The sequence below is a fragment of the Sus scrofa genome, chromosome 7, assembly GCF_000003025.6.
Source record: "Sus scrofa isolate TJ Tabasco breed Duroc chromosome 7, Sscrofa11.1, whole genome shotgun sequence".
In the NCBI taxonomy this organism is placed as follows: domain Eukaryota; kingdom Metazoa; phylum Chordata; class Mammalia; order Artiodactyla; family Suidae; genus Sus; species Sus scrofa.
In genome coordinates, this window is record NC_010449.5 from 75,874,537 (window position 1) to 75,892,885 (window position 18,349).

The 18,349-nt window shown below is 48.1% G+C and overlaps 1 protein-coding gene across 3 annotated transcripts in view; it reads left to right on the top strand.

Annotated features, from left to right (window-relative positions):
* The window catches only part of SLC7A8 (solute carrier family 7 member 8), a 67,232-nt gene that overhangs the window by 19,837 nt on the left and 29,046 nt on the right, over window positions 1-18,349 (top strand). For 2 of the 3 annotated variants that reach the window (XM_021099239.1, XM_021099240.1), the window contains 2 exons: window positions 2,022-2,226; window positions 3,771-3,922. In XM_021099239.1, the coding sequence (XP_020954898.1) occupies window positions 2,022-2,226; window positions 3,771-3,922 (357 nt within the window). Of the gene's footprint in view, window positions 1-2,021; window positions 2,227-3,770; window positions 3,923-15,577; window positions 15,987-18,349 lie in introns of those variants that run through there. The other variant, XM_003128550.6, reaches the window with a different exon arrangement.

Here is an 18,349-nt window from a genome sequence, read left to right on the forward strand (position 1 = left end):
GCCTGGGATTTAAAAATTGAATTTTGGTTTAAAAGTGAATGTTTCAGGACTGGGTTGAAGTGGAGTTGGTAGAGTTCTGAAGGTCAGTTTTTGAAATCTGAGCATAAAATCTTATACTCTGCATCTTATTCAGCCCAGAACTGTTTCCAAACCACCCAAGAGAGATGGTGGGAATTTGAGGTGTCCCTAGAGCACTGTCAAATCCAATGCTTGGAGTCCCCACTGTGGCTCGACAGGATCAACTGCATCTCTGGAGTGCAGGGACACAGGTTCAATTCCCGGCCTGGCACAATGGGTTAAGGATCCGGCATTGTTGCAACTGCAGCATAGGTCACAACTGTAACTCAGTCTGATCCCTGGCCCAGGAACTCCAGATGCTGCAGGGGGAAAAAAAAAAAACCAGCTGGCCTCAATACTCCAGCTCTGCCTTTTGACCTGCATTTTGATCCATTTAGTCTCTGCTTCTTTCCTCAGGCCCTCGCTGGTGTGGGTGGATGGAGCTTTCAAAACCCCTGTAAAGTGGCACCTGACCCCAGGAATCATGCGAAGTAGACAAAGGAAAGCTTGGGAAAAGGAGCATGTCAGGAACTGTCCCAACGCTCCTGCTCTTCCCCCGCCCAGCATAGACATCCCGTAGCCAACATTCAGTCCCTGCTGCCAGCCTCACCTCTCAGGAGCAAAGCAGCCCCTTGCATACAGAACAGAAGTGGATTAGTGGAAAGAGGCCTTGGATTAAGCATCAGGAGACCGACTTCTGATCCAATTTTACCCATCAGTAGCTGTGGAATTTGGAGAAGGCCACTTAACCCCTCTGTGTCTTGTCCCTTGCTTTGTAACACAGAAACACCTGTGCTCCCTCCTCCTCCTCCTGAATACTGTGCTGGCAGGGTCACATGGACCAATGGAGGGAAATGACCTTTGGAAGAACATAGTGCTGAGGCTTTGCACGTATTGCATTCTGACAAACTACTTTCAAACAACCAGGGCTGTTTTTATAGGGTTATTTCATGCTCCTCATCAAGGGTGAGGCTGTTGTGTCTGGTGGATTGGCCACTTTCCAGGAGGGCTGTCCATACTCATGGGTCTTGAAAACCCCCAGACATAGGGTGTGACCACAATCTGTCTGAAAGGTATTGCTCTTTAGCTCTTTTTTTTTTTGGCTGCGCCCGCAGCACTCAGAAGTTCCCTTGTGGGTGTAAGGGATCAAACCTGCACCACAGCAGGGACCTGAGTCATAGCAGTGATAAAGCCAGGTTCTTAACACACTGTGCCACAAGAGAACTCTGTTCTTAAGCTCATTTTACAGCTTTCTGGGAGCTCCTGTTGTGGCTGTGGGGTAAGGGTCCCAACATTGTCTCTGTGAGGATTTGGGTTTGATCCCCGGCCTCACCCATTGGGTGAAAGATCTGGCATTGCTGTAAGCTGCGGTGTAAGTTGCAGATGTGGCTCGGATCTGGTGTTGCAGCTGTGGCATAGGCTCGGCTGCAGTTCCCATTTGACCCCTAGCCCAGGAACTTCCATATGCTGCAGGGGCGGCTTGAGAAAAAAAAAGGCAGCCAGTCTCAGAACAGCCCTTGTATTTCCAGCCAGCCTTAAGGAAGACTTTTGTCACCTTGGGTAGATCACGTTCAGCCAGACAGAGTGCCCTGAAGATCAGATCAGTTTGCACCACCACTTTTACAACTGTGTGAACTTGGGCAGTCCTCTGAGACTCTTGACACTGTTTCCTCTGGTAAAATGGGAGAAACGATATCTGACTCCATGGGCTTGTCCTGAGGATGAAATGCATGTAAAGCTCTCGACTAAGTTCCTGGTCTCTACGTGTCCATTGTCTGCTGCTCTTTCCCCTGCTTCTAAGGAGAATTATTGCTAGACATACCTGCCTGGAGGGCATTTACACATCCCAAAGGTATTTTAGCATAAGATCAAAGGTGAAAGTGCCCCTGCATGTGCTGGTTCTGCCAACTGTGCTGACTCCACTGTCTCTGTCTCCCCTCCGGTACCCTTGGTGCCTCTCGCAGGGAACATCATCGGCTCTGGAATCTTCGTCTCACCCAAAGGCGTGCTGGAGAATGCTGGCTCTGTGGGCCTCGCTCTCATCGTCTGGATCGTGACAGGTCTCATCACAGCTGTAGGAGCCCTGTGTTATGCTGAGCTCGGGGTCACTATCCCCAAATCTGGAGGTGACTACTCCTACGTCAAGGACATCTTTGGAGGACTGGCTGGGTAAGAGGATGTGCAGAGGATGTGTGGTCCAGGGAGCGGAGGCCAGGGCTTTCCAGGGTGCTGAGGAGTGCTTGAGCTTAAGATCCTCTTTTGCCTCCATGCCTTGTTGCCAGTATACCCTTGTATCCTCTGATGCCCCTGAGAATGAAAGAGGAACCAGGTTGTAGTAACTCTATTGACCTTTGTGGGTACGATTCGATGAGTGAGAACAAGTAGAACTAAATGACAAGTCTGACTCGAGACTCCCAGGGAAAGCATATCACAAAAACAAAGCCCTTTTGGAGTTTCCTTTTGGCGAAGTGGTTAACGAATCCGACTAAGAACCATGAGGTTGTAGGTTCGATCCCTGGCCTTGCTCAGTGGGTTAAGAATCCAGCGTTGCCATGAGCTGTGGCTCTGGCTGTAGGCCAGTGGCTACAGCTCCAGTTTGACCCCTAGCCTGGGAACCTCCATATGCCGTGGAAGTGGCCCAAGAAATGGCAAAAAGACCAAAACAAAACAAAACAAAAACAAAGCCCTTTTATCCTGATCAATGAGAGTGACCACTAAGATACTTCCCACATGGAAAAGTATTCGTGGCACAGCGGAAACGAAGCCGACGAGGAACCATGAGGTTGCAGGTTCAATCCCTGGCCTTGCTAAGTGGGTTAAAGATCTGGCATTGCTGTGGCTGTGATGTAGGCCAGCAGCTGTAGCTGATTCGACCCCTAGCTTGGGAACCTCCATATGCCTCAAGTATGGCCCTAAAACAGAAAAAAAAAGAAAAAAAGGAGTTCCCGTCATGGCTCAGTGGTTAATGAACCCGACTAGTAACCATGAGGTTGCAAGTTCGATCCCCGGCCTCGCTCAGTGGGTTGAGGATCTGGCGTTGCCTCGAGCTGTGGTTTAGGTCGCAGATGCGCCTCAGATCTGGTGTTGCTGTGGCTGCGGTGTAGGCTGGCAGGTACAGCTCCAATTCGACCCCTACCCTGGGAACCTTTGTATGCCTTGGGTGTGGCCCTAAAAAGACAAAAAGACCAAAAAAAAAAAAAAAAAGATACTTCTCACAATATCAAGGATAACAGCCTCTCTCTAGAGCCAGGCCCTGATCTTGAATTTCCTCAGCTCTCCAAACCCTGATACAAAGAGCTCAACCTTCACAAAGGGGCCCAAGGGTATAGAGGACACTTTCCCCTCAGAGCCACACCCCATGCCTCCCCTTAGCAGGTGCTTAAGTGGCCACACCCTTAGCATGCTCCGGTTGTGAAGATTCTGGGGTTGCTAATTTTATTTTCCGCCACTGGATGCTAGGGGCCAGAGATGATGATATACCATCATTGCAGAGGGCTGGGTATCTCATTTGAGTTGGGGCTGGGGCTCCTCAGCATTCCTGCCAACGAAAAGGAAACGTACCCCTTTAACCTGCCTGCCTCTGCTAATGCTGCCCAGGGACTTGCCCGAGCTCCCCTCCAACCCCATGGCTTCTAAAGCCCTGCCATGCCCGAGGCTGGGGGGAGGGTCTCCATTGCTATCTTGGCTCAAGTCCTGTCCTGCTCCCCCTCCAGGTTCCTGAGGCTGTGGATTGCTGTGCTGGTGATCTACCCCACCAACCAGGCCGTCATTGCCCTCACCTTCTCCAACTACGTGCTACAGCCGCTCTTCCCCACCTGCTTCCCTCCGGAGTCTGGCCTTCGCCTCCTGGCTGCTGTCTGCTTATGTAAGTACCATCTGGACCTTGCTCTCAGGATGGCCTCTTTTAGCCTTCCTCCTGGTCTACCCGTCTCTGGTTCTCTTTCTTTTCCGACTTTCTTTCCTCCTCTCCTTTTTTTACCCCATTTTCAAATTCTGACATGTGTGCTGCAAATGAATGGATTCTGCATATAATTATCTGGTGTTAAAAAAAGAAACTCAGAGGCACACTAATTTTCACTAGCAGTGTTTTTTATATATAAAGCACTTGCACCTGTATTACCAGATCTGCACCTCACAACAAATCCACATGGTGAGCTGGGCCAGCATTACATTTTACTAGAGCAGAAAAAGAAGCAAAGTGATAGTTCCCTTTGTGGCTTGGTGGTAATGAACCTGACTAGTATCCATGAGGAGGAGGATTTGATCCCTGGCCTCACACAGTGGGTTGAGGATCCGGTGTTGCCATGAGCTGTGGTGTAGGTCGCAGATGCAGCTCACATCTGGCATTGCTGTGGTTGTGGTGTAGACCTGTGGCTACAGCTCTGATCTGACCCTGAATCTAGGAGCTTCTGTGTGCCACAGTCGTGGCCCTAAAAAGCAGAAAGAAAAGAAAAGGAAGCAGAGCCAGACAGATGAATTAGCCAGGATAGCAGGTCCCTGAGTGAAGGCCAGGGCCCCTGATTCCTTCTCTTCCCAGCACACACACCGTGCTGGAGGCTCCCCGCCACTCGTGGGCAGACTTTTCTGGCCTCTCCACCTCTACCTCAACCTGCCAGCTCACATCTTAAAACTTTGGGAGGAGAGTGTAAAGGTGTGAGTGGGGAGAAAACAAATGTAATGTCCTTGTATCCACCTTTTTTTTTTTTTTTTTTTTTTTTGGTATTTTTGTCTTTTTAGGGCCGCACCTGTGGCATATGGAGGTTCCCAGGCTAGGGGTCCAGTTTTAACTGTAGCCACCCGCCTACACCACAGCCATAGCAGCACAGGATCCGAGCTGCATCTGCAACCTACACAACAGCTCACAGCAATGCTGGATCCTTAACCCACTGAGTGAGGCCAGGGATCGAACCTCATGGATGCTAGTCGGATTCATTAACCTTGGAGCCATGACAGGAACTCTTCTTCCTTTTTTTTAATGGCCGCACTTGCAGCATTTTAAGGTTTTTGGGCCAGGGATTGAATCCAAGACACAGCTGTGACCTATGCCACAGCTGCGGCAATGCTGGATCCTTTAACCCACTGCACCGGGCCTGAGATGAAACCTGCACTTCTGCAGGGACCTGAGCCACTGCAATAGGATTCTTAACCCACTGGGCAGGAACTCCTGCACCCCTTTCTAACTGCCGCCAGTGCTCAGCCAGGTCACCAACCCGCCTCCTGAGAAATGGGGGTGAAATCCTGCCTGTGCTTTGGGTGGCTGTGCCACAGATTGTTTGAGACAAGAGACAGGATTGCATAAGTCAGCATGGGGCTCCTCGTGGTCCTGTCCTCCTCATGGTCCTGTGGTGGAGTCACTAAGGGTAGTCATTTGGTAGTCCTTGCTTGCTGGCTGGATCTGGAGCTGCAGGAAGTGAGAGGAGCGGGAAGGGGATGTGGGAATTCAAGAAGAATTGCTGTTTCTGCCTTCAGACAGGTTAATGGGGGTGGGAAGGGGAACCACAGAGTGCTAGCCACTGCTATTTCGGCATCTCGTGCACATAGACACGGCTTCCTTTTCCCTGCTGATGCTGCTTAAAGTGTCACACACAAGAGGCCACCCTGATCCTCCAACTAGAAATCAAGAACCCTGAGGCTGTTTAGCCGGCTCTCTAGGAGAGAAACCAGGTCACAGGGTAGAGGTCCCCTGGCAGCCGAACCCCTGTCTTCCTTTGCATTCCCCATACTTGCCAAGGCTAGGTAAGCTACTCTTTGTGCAAAGACCCTCGACCCTCAAGAGTTTTGGAAAAGATCAGATGGCCAGATGAGGGTGGAGAAGCAGAAAGCACCTTCTGTAACTGGCTTGCCTGCTGAGCCTGGCGGGTGGTGGGGAGGAGAGGGAGAGAGCGGGAATTGCAGATTTGGCTTGGCGGGAATTGCAGATTTGGCTTGGCGGGTGCTTTGCAACAGCAGCTGCCACTTTGAGTTATTCTATTATTTAGGTCAAAGCTGATTATTCACTGCTGAGTCAGCAGAATATCCCTAGCCACCCGGCAGTAAAGAAAAAAAAAGAAAGTCTTTTATATTTTAATTAACTGAAAAGCCTTTCTTCCCCCCCCCCCATGCACATTAGTGGGAGGAGGGAGTTGGGAAACAGGGGGTTGGGGGAACGGGGGATTGGGAGAGATTAAAACTTGGTTTGGGTAACTTCCTTTTGTTTGTATTTTTCTTTCTTTCTTTTTAGTGATTCCTTAAGTAAATGACTATATTCTCCAGATAAAAGTAGTATATTAAGAGAGTTGTTCATGAAAGACCTCGTCTTTACCTCTCTTCCTGCCCAGGAGCCCTAGTAACAGTGAATAGGTAGTAGGTATCCTTAGAGTTCTAAACAAAATGCATCTCTCAGTGCGTACTTCCAGGTATACAGACAGACATTTTGACAAGTTATTTCTGCAGCTTGCACTTCTAGCACATAGGCACATCTTGTGGCTATTTATTACCTGAGTTTCTAGTTATAAACAAAGGGTCTCAGGAGTTCCTGTCGTGGCTCAGTGGTTAACGAATCCAACTAGGAAACATGAGGTTGTGGGTTCGATCCCTGGCCTTGCTCAGTGAGTTAGGGTTCGGCATTGCCGTGAGCTATGGTGCAGGTCAAAGATGCAGCTTGGATCCCGCATTGCTGTGGCTTAGGGTGGTGGCTGCAGCTCCGATTGGACCCCTAGCCTGGGAACCTCCGTATGCCGCAGGAGCAGCCCTAGAAAAGGCAAAAAGCCAAAAAAAAGGGGGGGTGGGGTCTCAGTGACACAGAAGGAGCGCCAGGTGTTCAGGGGTTCCCTGTTTGTACCTCCTGCTTCCTAACTGTGGGTTTTCCTTTAGGATCAGTTTGTCCCTCCTCCCTTGGAACCTGACCATCTTTCACTCAGGCAACTCCCACCTCATTCCTCTCTTTTGGGGCTGGGTTCACATCCAGCATCTGAAATAGAATCTTTTCTTCTCATTCAAGCCTCCCCTTCCTGAATGCCTTGTTCTAAAGAAGTTCCTTCTCCTTTCTTGCCCTGAGGAGAAAGGAGTACCCTGCATGCATTTCACTAGCAAAAAGAAAGGCTTCTTATCTCATTTTCTATCTTTATACTATGATTCCTAAGAGACTAGTTTTCCAGGGCTTCAGATTTCTCCTTCTTCTTCTTCCTTGAGTGATTTAGAAGGTTAAGGACTTGACTGTAGGTATTACTTTTAACCCTGAGTTGTTTTGAAATGCCTCTTCAGAAAGTTTCCAGAAGCCTGATGCAGAATGCTTCAATAGGTACTTGTGTGTGTGTTGTTTTGCAGATCTCTTGCAAATTAATCCCTTGACTGCAGAGGGTTCTACAGCCCTTCCAAAGTCCTAAATCCCTTGCTCTCAGTTCATTTTCTTTTGAGGTTTCATATTCTTGAGCCCCAAATTTCTCATCCCTGTATACTAAAAATATTGCCTCAGATACTTGGCCAGGGCTGCTTTCTTGCCTTCCCTGGTCCCCAAAGAGTGGTGTGGGAGCCTTGTATGTATTTGGGGGAAGGAAGAAATTTTCCTTTACCCTTCTAGGTTCTTCTGGCTGGTCTAAGAATTAAATTGACATGAAACAGATTAACAAGAGAAAAAACAAACAAAAGTTTATTTAATTATTTTAAGTTCCCAGGCTGGGGATCAAACCTGCACCGCAGCAGCAACCCTAACTGCTGGAGTGACAGTTCCAGATGCTTAACCTGCTGTGCTACAAGGGAGCTCCAAACATATATGCTTAGGAGAGACCCAGAAAACCTAACTCGCCAAAATGGCCAAAATCCTCACCTTAAATACCATCTTCAGTTAAAGACAAAAGAGAGGAGTTCCCGTCGTGGCGCAGTGGTTAACGAATCCGACTAGGAACCATGAGGTTGTGGGTTCGATCCCTGCCCTTGCTCAGTGGGTTGAGGATCCGGCGTTGCCGTGAGCTGTGGTGTAGGTTGCAGACGCGGCTCGGATCCCGCGTTGCTGTGGCTCTGGTGTAGGCTGGCAGCTACAGCTCTGATTAGACCCCTAGCCTGGGAACCTCCATATGCCGCAGGAACGGCCCAAAGAAATAGCAAAAAGACAAAAAAAAAAAAAAAAAAAAAAGACAAAAGAGAATGTTGGAGTAGGGGTTTGGAACTTAAAAGGGGAGGAAGGTAATGGACATGAAAATGAAAAGCAAATGTTTGGTAAAAAAAAAAATGTTTGTCGAGCCCTGTGGAGACAATGGGACAGAGAGTGGACTCTAATCTCTGAGTTTCCCCCACCACCTAGCCCATATTTTGCAAGTATCTCTGCTGATAGCGCTATCTAAATTCCTTTTAGGGAGTTCCTGTCGTGACTTAGTGGTTAACGAATCCGACTGAGAACCATGAGGCTGCCGGTTTGATCCCTGGCCTTGCTCATTGGGTTAAGGATCTGGCCTTGCTGTGGCTGTGGTGTAGCCGATTAGACCCCTAGCCTGGGAACCTCCATGTGCCACAAGTGCGACCCTAGAAAAGACGAAAAAAAAAAAAAAAAAAATTCCTTTTAGGCAGCTAGGGAGGAAGGGCAAAATTTCTTCCTGAGTTTTGGCCCATGATTGTTTTCACCTTGAGCTAATCCACATGCCAGAGACATTTTGGGGTAGTAAATTTTGGTCCCCTACAATCTCACCTGTGGAACTTGTAATAGATTCACCGTCCAGAAGTTGAGTTGATAGATTGCTTTATGTCTCACTGAACCAGTCTCTCAGTTCTGACTACGGGTCAGTTCAGCTACTCATTTCAGGAGGCGTATTGAGGTGGACACTCCCAAGTTAGGCCTATATGGTATAAACTATCGGGTATTTAAAAAGAGGCATTTTTACGGAGACAAAAGAAAAAATAGAGATTAATGCTTGGTGCAAACCATAAACCCAGCGTCTGAGTCCTGAGAGTTGCCAGCTGAGAAGATTTCTAGATGTTAGGCTCAAAGCATCTTTTGCAGCTTGAAATGTCACTGATGATGTCATCAGGTGTTCCGGTAAACCTTCTAAATGGCTTACCAAGCAACAGACACAAAGATTCTCTAAACATGGGCTATTGTGATCTCTCTTAAGTTTATATCAAGTTGTTCAGTTTCAGTTCACAGGACTTCAAGAAAATGTCAGCTTTAGGAGTTCCCTTTGTGGCTCAGCGGAAACGAATCTGACTAGGAACCATGAGGTTGCAGGTTCGATCCCTGGTCTGGCTCTGTGGGTTAAGGATTCGGGCATTGCCGTGAGCTGTGGTGTAGGTCGCAGGTGCGGCTGGGATCTGGCATTGCTGTGGCTCTGGCTTAGGCCGGCACCAACAGCTCCAATTAGACCCCTAGCCTGGGAATCTCCATATGCTGTGGGTGTGGCCCTTAAAAGACAAAAGACAAAAAAAAAAAAAAAAAGAAAGAAAGAAAAAAGAAAATGTCAGCTTTAGTCCTCAATGATTTCAAGTCAAAAGAGTCAACCCCCTGGTGGCTCAGTGCGTTAAGGATCTGCAGTTGTCCCTGCTGTGGCTCGGGTTTGATCCCTGGCCAGGAAACTTAGGCATGCTGTGGGCACAGCCAGGAAAACAAAAAAAACAAAATGTGAGAGAAAAACTGAAAACGTGAGTTTTCCCAGGCTAGGGGTCCAATCGGAGCTGTAGCCACCGGCCTATGCCAGAGTCACAGCAACTCGGGATCCGAGCCGCGTCTGCAACCTACACCACAGCTCACGGCAACGCCGGATCGTTAACCCACTGAGCAAAGGCAGGGATCGAACCCACAACCTCATGGTTCCTAGTCGGATTCGTCAACCACTGCGCCACGACGGGAACTCCTCTTTTCTTTTTTTTTTTTGCTTTTCAGGTTTGCATCTGAGGCATATAGAGGTTCCCAGGCTAGGTGTTGAATCGGAGCTGTAGCTGCCATCCTACACCACAGCCACAGCAGTACCAGACCTGACCCGAGTCTATGACCTACACCACAGCTCACAGCAATGCCAGATCCCTGACCCACTGAGCGAGGCCAGGGATTGAACCGGCATCCTCATAGATACTAGTCAGGTTCCTTTCTACTGTACCACATCGGGAACTCCCAGTGTATTATTGTTTCTGTTGGAACATAATTTTTCTAATGGGAGCTGTAGCCACCGGCCTACGCCACAGCCACAGCAACATGGGATCCGAGCCGTGTCTGCAACCTATGCCACAGCTCACGGCAACACTGGATCCTTAACCCACTGAGCAAGGCCGGGGATCGAACCTACAACCTCATGGTTCCTAGTCAGATTCGTTAACCACTGAGCCACAATGGGAACTCCAGGAGAACGGATTCTTATAGAATTTATACAAATAACTATATTGCCATGAAAATAAGAATGTTCACTGAGAGAATTCCTATTGAGGCTCGGCGGTAACAAACCTGACTAGGATCCATGAGGATGCGGCGGGTTTGGTCCCTGGCCTCACTCAGTGGGTTAAGAATCCCCGTGTTGCCGTGAGCTGTGGTGTAGGTCGCAGACGAGGCTTACATTGCCGTGGTTGTGGCATAGGCTGGCAGCTGTAGCTCCAATTCCACCCTTAACCTGGGAATTTCCATATGCCGAGGGTACAGCCCTAAAAAGCAAAAAAAAAAAATTTAAAAAGTAAAAAAAGAATACTCACTGAGTTTCCAAATTTTGGAGATATCAGGTAGGAAGATAAAAGATAATTATTTCATCTTTGTTAAACAATTGTAAACTGTTATACCAGTATTTTTTTTTTTGACTGGCAAACTTATGAATACATAATTTCTAAAAACATACATTTTCTCATAATATAGTAGTTTTTTTCAATGTGGTACAAGTCATGTTTTTAATAAATGGAAAAACATCTTTAGTTTTTCCATAATAAGACAGAAGTAGGTAAACTTAGACTTGTTTAGTTAATGATTCAGCTTTTTTTGTGTTCCTGGGCCAGGGACTGAATTCAAGCTGCAGCTGTGATCTGCGATGCAACTGTGGCAACACTGGATCCTTTAAACCCATTGCGCTGAGCCAGGGATCGAATGCTTGCTGCTGCAGTCAGGTTCTTAACCCATTGCACCACAGTGGGATCTCCAGTGTTTTAGTATTTTATCTTATTTGGAAGTGATTTAGACATTTAATGAATTCTCTTTTTTTTTTTTTTTGCCTTTTTAGGGCTGCACCCATGGCATATGGAAGATCCCAGGCTAAGGGTTGAATTGGAGCCACAACTGCTGGCCACAGCCACAGCCATAGCAACTCTGGATCAGAGTCTTGTCAGTGACCTACACCACAGCTCATGGCAATGCCGGATACTTAACCCACTGAGCAAGGCCAGAGATTAATAAACCCGAATCTTCATGGATCCTAGTCACATTTGTTTCCAATCTGTCACAACAGGAACTCCCCATTGTTTAATTTTAACTTAGCAAAACGTTAGTATTAAATTACTAATTTGGAAAAGAGTTCCTGTTGAGGCTCAGTGGGTTAAGAACCTGACAGTGTCCATGAGGATTCAGGTTACTTAAATTTGATAACTCTAAAGACATGTCTATATTAATTAAACTAACAAATGTAAACTAGCTTTAACACTGAATATTTTCCCAGATCACACGAAGCTGAAATTTCTGGGGGTCAGTTTCTATTAAATTTCTGAGAATTTATATAAGCCTTTTATTTTTTTATTTTTTATTTTTTTTTATTTTTTTTTTTTTTATTTATTTATTTTTTTTTTTGTCTTTTTGGTCTTTTGTTGTTGTTGCTATTTCTTGGGCCGCTCCCGCGGCATATGGAGGTTCCCAGGCTAGGGGTTGAATCGGAGCTGTAGCCACCGGCCTACGCCAGAGCCACAGCAACGCAGGATCCGAGCCGCGTCTGCAACCTACACCACAGCTCACGGCAACGCCGGATCGTTAACCCACTGAGCAAGGGCAGGGACCGAACCCACAACCTCATGGTTCCTAGTCGGATTCGTTAACCACTGAGCCACGACAGGAACTCCGCCTTTTATTTTTTTAAAGTCAACTAAAGAGAACTCTTTGTCAGTACCGCCTGGAGACAGAAAATTCCACACATCTATAACACATGTATATAGACATAGACAAACATAGAAGCTGATGCAAACAGCCACCCCATAGTCCCATTCCAAAATTTCAGCTGCAAAATGGGTACAATAACACAAAACCCACCAAACTGGTAGATGGAACAAACCTGTTTAAGTGAATTTCCAAGGAAAAGAAAAGAAACTGAAAATCCATCAGTTTATCACCATATTGAGCCCCTACACTGAGTGGAGGTAAGACGTTTTTTATACAGAGTCTTGGAAGAGAGTAAAGGCGAGTGAAAAGATGGGTGTACAAATATATAATTACAATATGATGTGATGACAAAAGTGTGTAGCACACAGAAAAAAAGTGCTTCAGGGTTGGGAGAGGAGTGCTTAGGGAGGGCTCCAAGTTTGAGCTAGGTCTTGACAGGTAAGTAGGTAATCTCCAGATGGGCACATACTAGAGCAGCCAGGGAGAGGGAGGAGCAGCACAGGCAAGACTTAAGAAAGAAATGACTCATTGGAGAAAAGCAAGTCCTTTGGGGTGAGTAGAACCTAGGAGAGAGACAGGAGATGAGGCTGAAGAGGAGCAAGAGCCAGATCTTTTTTTTTTTTTTTTTTCTTTTTGTTTTGTTTTTTGAGGGCTACACCCATGCCATATGGAAGTTCCCAGGCTAGAGGTCAAATCAGAGCTGTAGCTGCCGGTCTACACCACAGCCATAGCAACGCCAGATCCGAGCTGCATCTGTGAGCTACACCACAGCTCATGGCATTGTCGGATCCTTAACCCACTGGGATCAAACCTGTGTCCTCATGGCTGCTAGACAGATTCGTTTCCCCTGAGCCATCATGGCAACTCTATCTTTTTTTTCTTTTTATGGCTGCATCTGAAGCATGTGGAAGTTCCCAGGCTAGAGGCTGAATCAGAGCTGCAGCTGAGGCCTACACCACATCCATGGCAACACCAGATATGAGCCCCATCTTCAACTTAACATTGCAGCTTGCAACAATTTTGGATTCTTCACCCACTGATTGAGGCCAGAGATCGAACCTGCATCTTCACAGACACTATGTCAGGTTCTTAGCGCACTGAGCCACAGTGGGAACTCCCAGGAGCCAGATCTTGAAGGATCCCATGTGTCATTATGCAGAGAAGAACTAACTTCATCCAAGAAACAGGGAGCCAACTGAAGGGTTTGGTGCAGAGGAGTAACATGATTAGGTTCACATTTGAGTGAAGAAAAGACCATGACACTTGAAATAGGGAGAGATGAGTCAGCAAGCTAAGCATTAATCCAGGCCAGAGAGGTGGTGGCCTAAAATAAAAACAAATATCAAGGTGTCAAAAACAAGAAAGAGTTATGAGTAGAATCAGCTGGCTATGCTGACACATTGACTACTAAGAGGGAGAAATCTAGTTTCCCTACAAATCAAAATTAAATATGTTTCAAATGAAATGTTTCTTCTTAAGGGTCTCCAGCGTTTGTGGAGTTCCCATCAGGGTGCAGTGGAAATAAATCCTACTAGGAACCATGAGGTTGTGGGTTTGATCCCTGGCCTCGTTCAGTGGGTTAAAGATCCAGCGTTGCCATGAGCTGTGGTGTAGGTTGTAGATGCATCTCGGATCCTGAGTTGCTGTGGCTCTGGTGTAGGCCAGCAGCTGTAGCTCCGACTGGACCCCTAGCCTGGGAACTTCCATATGCCGAGGCTTCGACCCTAAAAAGACAAAAGACCAAAAGGGGGGGGGGTGTCTCCAGCATTTGCGATGATTAGTTAGCAATGTGTTCTATTTCTGCCTTCTACCTCCTCTCCAAATCCCTGAGCTGCTGATTGGGTCTTTGGTTGGAAGTCTTCCTCAGGGAGTTACCCCAGGATGGATGCTGCTCAAAAGCCTGCTCTGAGGAAACTGAAAGGAATAGGGAAGCATTATATACTTGCAAATCACACCAATTTGTTCATTCAGCAAACATTCCTCAAGGGCCGTGATGTGTTCAATACTGTTCTTGGCCCTGAGAATTGGGCCCCGAGATAGCTGGAATTTTTCAGGCCAGGACTGGAAAAGTAGTGAGTAGGACCTTAAAGGGGGCTCCCCTAGGTAACATAACGAAGTGTCCTGTCTCCCCTGCTTTCCCGGTGTCTTTGGTGTTTCTCTTCTCCCCCACGCCGGCTCAGGAGTCATGTTTAGCTAATGCTGAAGAGAGAATTACTCAGCTCTTGGAAATTGCTGAGCTGGGCGTTCGGGCTTCTTGGCTGAACTAAGTACTGGATGGTGATTCAGCAGAAACTCCAGGTCCAACAACTGGCAGGGAGGGGTCAGGATAAGAAGGAAGAGGAAGAGGGAGCCAGGAAGGGAGGGTAGAGATGGGGCAGTGTGGGCAGGAGCTTAGCTAGCCGAGTCTAGGAAAAACTGTGTGAATCAGGATGTCCAGAAGCTCCAAAGCATCTGTGTGCGCCACCTCCCCTGCTTGTTTGTCCCTGGAGGAAAGGGATCCTTCCAAAGGTTCAGCAACTCTCTCCTTAAAGGGGCTTCTGAGATTTCTTTTTTTTTTTTTTTTTTTTTTTTTTTGTCTTTTTTTTTGCTATTTCTTTGGGCCGCTCCCACGGCATATGGAGGTTCCCAGGCTAGGGGTCGAATCGGAGCTGTAGCCACCGGCCTACACCAGAGCTACAGCAACGCAGGATCCGAGCCGCGTATGCAGACTACACCACAGCTCACGGCAATACTGGATCGTTAGCCCACTGAGTAAGGGCAGGGACCGAACCCGCAACCTCATGGTTCCTAGTCGGATTCGTTAACCACTGCGCCACGACGGGAACTCCGCTTCTGAGATTTCTAAAATGTTGCCGTTGTTGGGAGTTTCCGTTGTGGCTCAGCAGGAGCGAATCTGACTAGCATCTGTGACAATGCAGGTTCAATCCCTGGCCTCGCTTAGTGGGTCGAGGATCTGTTGTTGTCCTGAGCTGTGGTGTAGTCGAAGACGTGACTCCATTCCGAGTTACTGTGGCTGTGGCATAGGCCAGCAGCTGCAGCTCTGATTGGATCCCTAGCCGGGAACGTCAATATGCTGCACCTGCGGACCTAAAAAAAAAAGACAAACAAAAACATTGCCAGTGTTTTGAGGCCAGAAGGGCTGGAGAAGGGAAGCCTTGTTGTGTGTGGTAGACAAGTCCCACTGTGTACGTTGCAGGAGCTGGGATCAAAGCTAATTTATAAGGAAGAGCTACTTTGATTTTTGTGGTGGTTGTTGATTTGTTTTGATGTTATTTGTCTTTCCCCAGTCAGGTCATTTACTCATGCAATAATACCAACCTTTTTGTAAGTAGGCAGAGACTTGAGACTTTTAAACGCGGCTCCTGATCCCCTAGGAAAAGTGTCTTGCCCCTGGGTGAGCAGGGAAGGATTCCCCACGGTCTCTGTGACCTCACTTCTACCACAGTCTCCTCCCCCACCCCGCCCAGGCCCTCTGCAGTCTATGAGGAGTGAAAGATCACTCAGGCTGGTCTACGTGGGCAGAAGTGGATCCTTAATGGAGCCACAGGTTTGTGTACCTTAGAAATCAAACAGGACTCCAGTGTTTGTCTCTCGGTGCCTTTCGGCTGCTGGCACTGGTTACCTCCTAGATCTGGAAAGGGCTGGGGTTAGGCAGGCCAAGGGAAGGAAGCAGCTTTTCCACAATTAGAAACTCGTGCCGGGTTCCTTCTAAGGAGCTGGGTCCAGCCTATCACAGAGCCGAGCATCGCCACACCCCCTGCGGCCCTCAGCGCTTGCTCATCATAGGCACTAGGACTGGTCAGAGGGGCATCCCCTCGCCCCCTTTGCTTCGGGTCCAGAGGGAGGGAGTAAGGGGGATCTGGCCAGAGCGTTTCAGAAGGCGGAGAAGTGCATGCCCCAGCAAAAGGTGAGGCTAAGAAACCAATGCTTCTGGCAAGGTCGTGACCCAGGTGAAATTTACAGCTGCTTCAGAGGGCTGGGGAGCGCCATCCCAGAAAGGTGCTTATTTTGAAGTTCTGAAGGGGAACAGGGTGTTCTGATTTCTACCATGCGGCGTCACTAGCTCTTCCTTTCAGCAGCTGTCTGCTTTAGTACATTCCATCTTCTTTTTTTCTCTCCTGGCCTTCTCTTTCCACCCAGCTCCTCTCCAGCTTGCTCTCTCACTCCTGTGTTTTTCCTCCTCTTTCCCACCCCCTCTCCGCCCCGTTGCCTCTCATGATGACTCTTTCCCTCTCTTCTTTACCATCTGTCTTTATAGGCTTTGGCAAGTTTGGGCTTTTGTCTTCTTAGGGCCACACTCGTGGCATATGTTGTTTCCATGCTAAGAGGTGAATTGGAGCTATAGCTGCTGGCCTACACCACAGCCACAGCAACACCAGATCCTTAACCCCACTGAGCAAGGCCAGGGATTGAACTGGTGTCCTTGTGGATGCTAGTCAGATTCGTTTCCACTGAGCCCCTATGGGAACTCCAAGTTTGGGCATTTTTATTGCCTGTTTTCTCTTATCTGAGAAGACGAGAAGAGGCCACGTTCTGGAAAGGTTAAAGGAAAACAAGCCTTTCCAAGCTGCCTCCAGCTCAGTCCTCAGAAAACTATGAGCCTGCAAGACCAAGAAATCCAAATGGAGTTCCTGGAGTAGGAGGGAAAAGTGATGGTGACATTGATAAGGGACCAGAGGAGGGGACACAAGGCAGAAAAACAAGTCTGCCTGTGAGAAATATTTTTTTAAAAGCCCTGGGGGTAATGAATACAACGTTCCTGGGTTCCAAGGTGCAGACATCCTAGTCTCCCATTTCACACTGACACCTTACTTCCTGCTGCACAGAAGGCAACCTTGGCCAGCATCTTCAGGTGACAGACTGAGAGCCCCAAGTGGCACTGTCAGCAGCAACCATGGGTGCTACTGACAGGAGCAAGAAAAAGAGAATATGGGGATGGGAGAAGGGAAAGAAGAGTGATGTGCATGTGATACAAGACAGGCTGATATAGTGGCAGAACAATCAGTTGGGGGAGTTCCTGTCATGGCTCAGTGGTTAATGAATCTGACTAGGAACCATGAGGTTGTGGGTTCAATGCCTGGCCTTGCTCAGTGGGTTAAGGATCCAGCAGGTCACAGACACTGCTCGGATCTGGTGTTGCTTTGGCTTTGGCGTAGGCCAGCGGCTACAGTTCTGATTAGACCCTTAGCCTGGGAACCTCCATATGCTGCGGGAGCAGCCCTAGAAAAGGCAAAAAAAAAAAAAAAAAAAAAGGAATAAGCAGTTGAGATTAGGGGGAGTAGGGGACCAAGGAGGGTCAGTCTTGTCTTGGGCACTAATTCGTTGGGGGTCTTACTTCATTCACATAAAAAATGAGGTCCTCAGAGTTCCCATTGTGCCTCAATGGTAACAAACCTGACTAGTATCTATGAGCCCTCCAGTTTGATCCCTGGCCCCGCTCAGTGGGTTAAGGATCTGGCATTGCCCTGAGCTGTGGTGTAGGTTGAAGATAAGGCTCAGATCCCATGTGGCTGTGGCTGTGGTGTAGGCCAGCAACTGCAGTTCCTATTCAACCCCTAGCCTAGGAACTTCCATGTGCCATACATGCGGCCCTAAAAAAAAAAAAAAAAAGGTTCTGGATCTCTGATTGCCCATGAGACTGGTCCAGTACCAAGAGCTGTCAGTCACAAGTGAACCCTAACTGAGTCATTCTGTAACAATCAGTCTAGCCCCCTATTCCAATGGCCCCTTCCTGACTTTTACCCATCAGACCAAAACAGTGTGTTTCCTGGAGCAGCAGCTGGCTTGGCAAAAGGAGTGAGACTGTTTTGGGGACCCAGATAGGAAAGTGTTCATTGGCCCTCTGATGAAGACACAGAAAGAGCCCAGCCCAGCTCACCAAGAGGTCAGAATCCTGTGTCCAGAGCAAGGGAAGCCCCGAAGACAATCACCCAGGGCTCACTGGGGAGAGCCTGTGCTTCGTGAGCTTTCTCAGGGAAAGGAGAAGCAGTCTTTTTTTTTTTTTTTAATTAATTTTTTTTTTTTTTGTCTTTGCTATTTCTTTGGGCCGCTCCCGTGGCATATGGAGGTTCCCAGGCTAGGGGTCGAATCGGAGCTGTAGCCACCGGCCTACGCCAGAGCCACAGCAACGTGGGATCCGAGCCGCGTCTACAACCTACACCACAGCTCACGGCAATGCCAGATTGTCAACCCACTGAGCAAGGGCAGGGACCAAACCCACAACCTCATGTTTCCCAGTCGGACCCGTCAACCACTGCGCCACGACGGGAA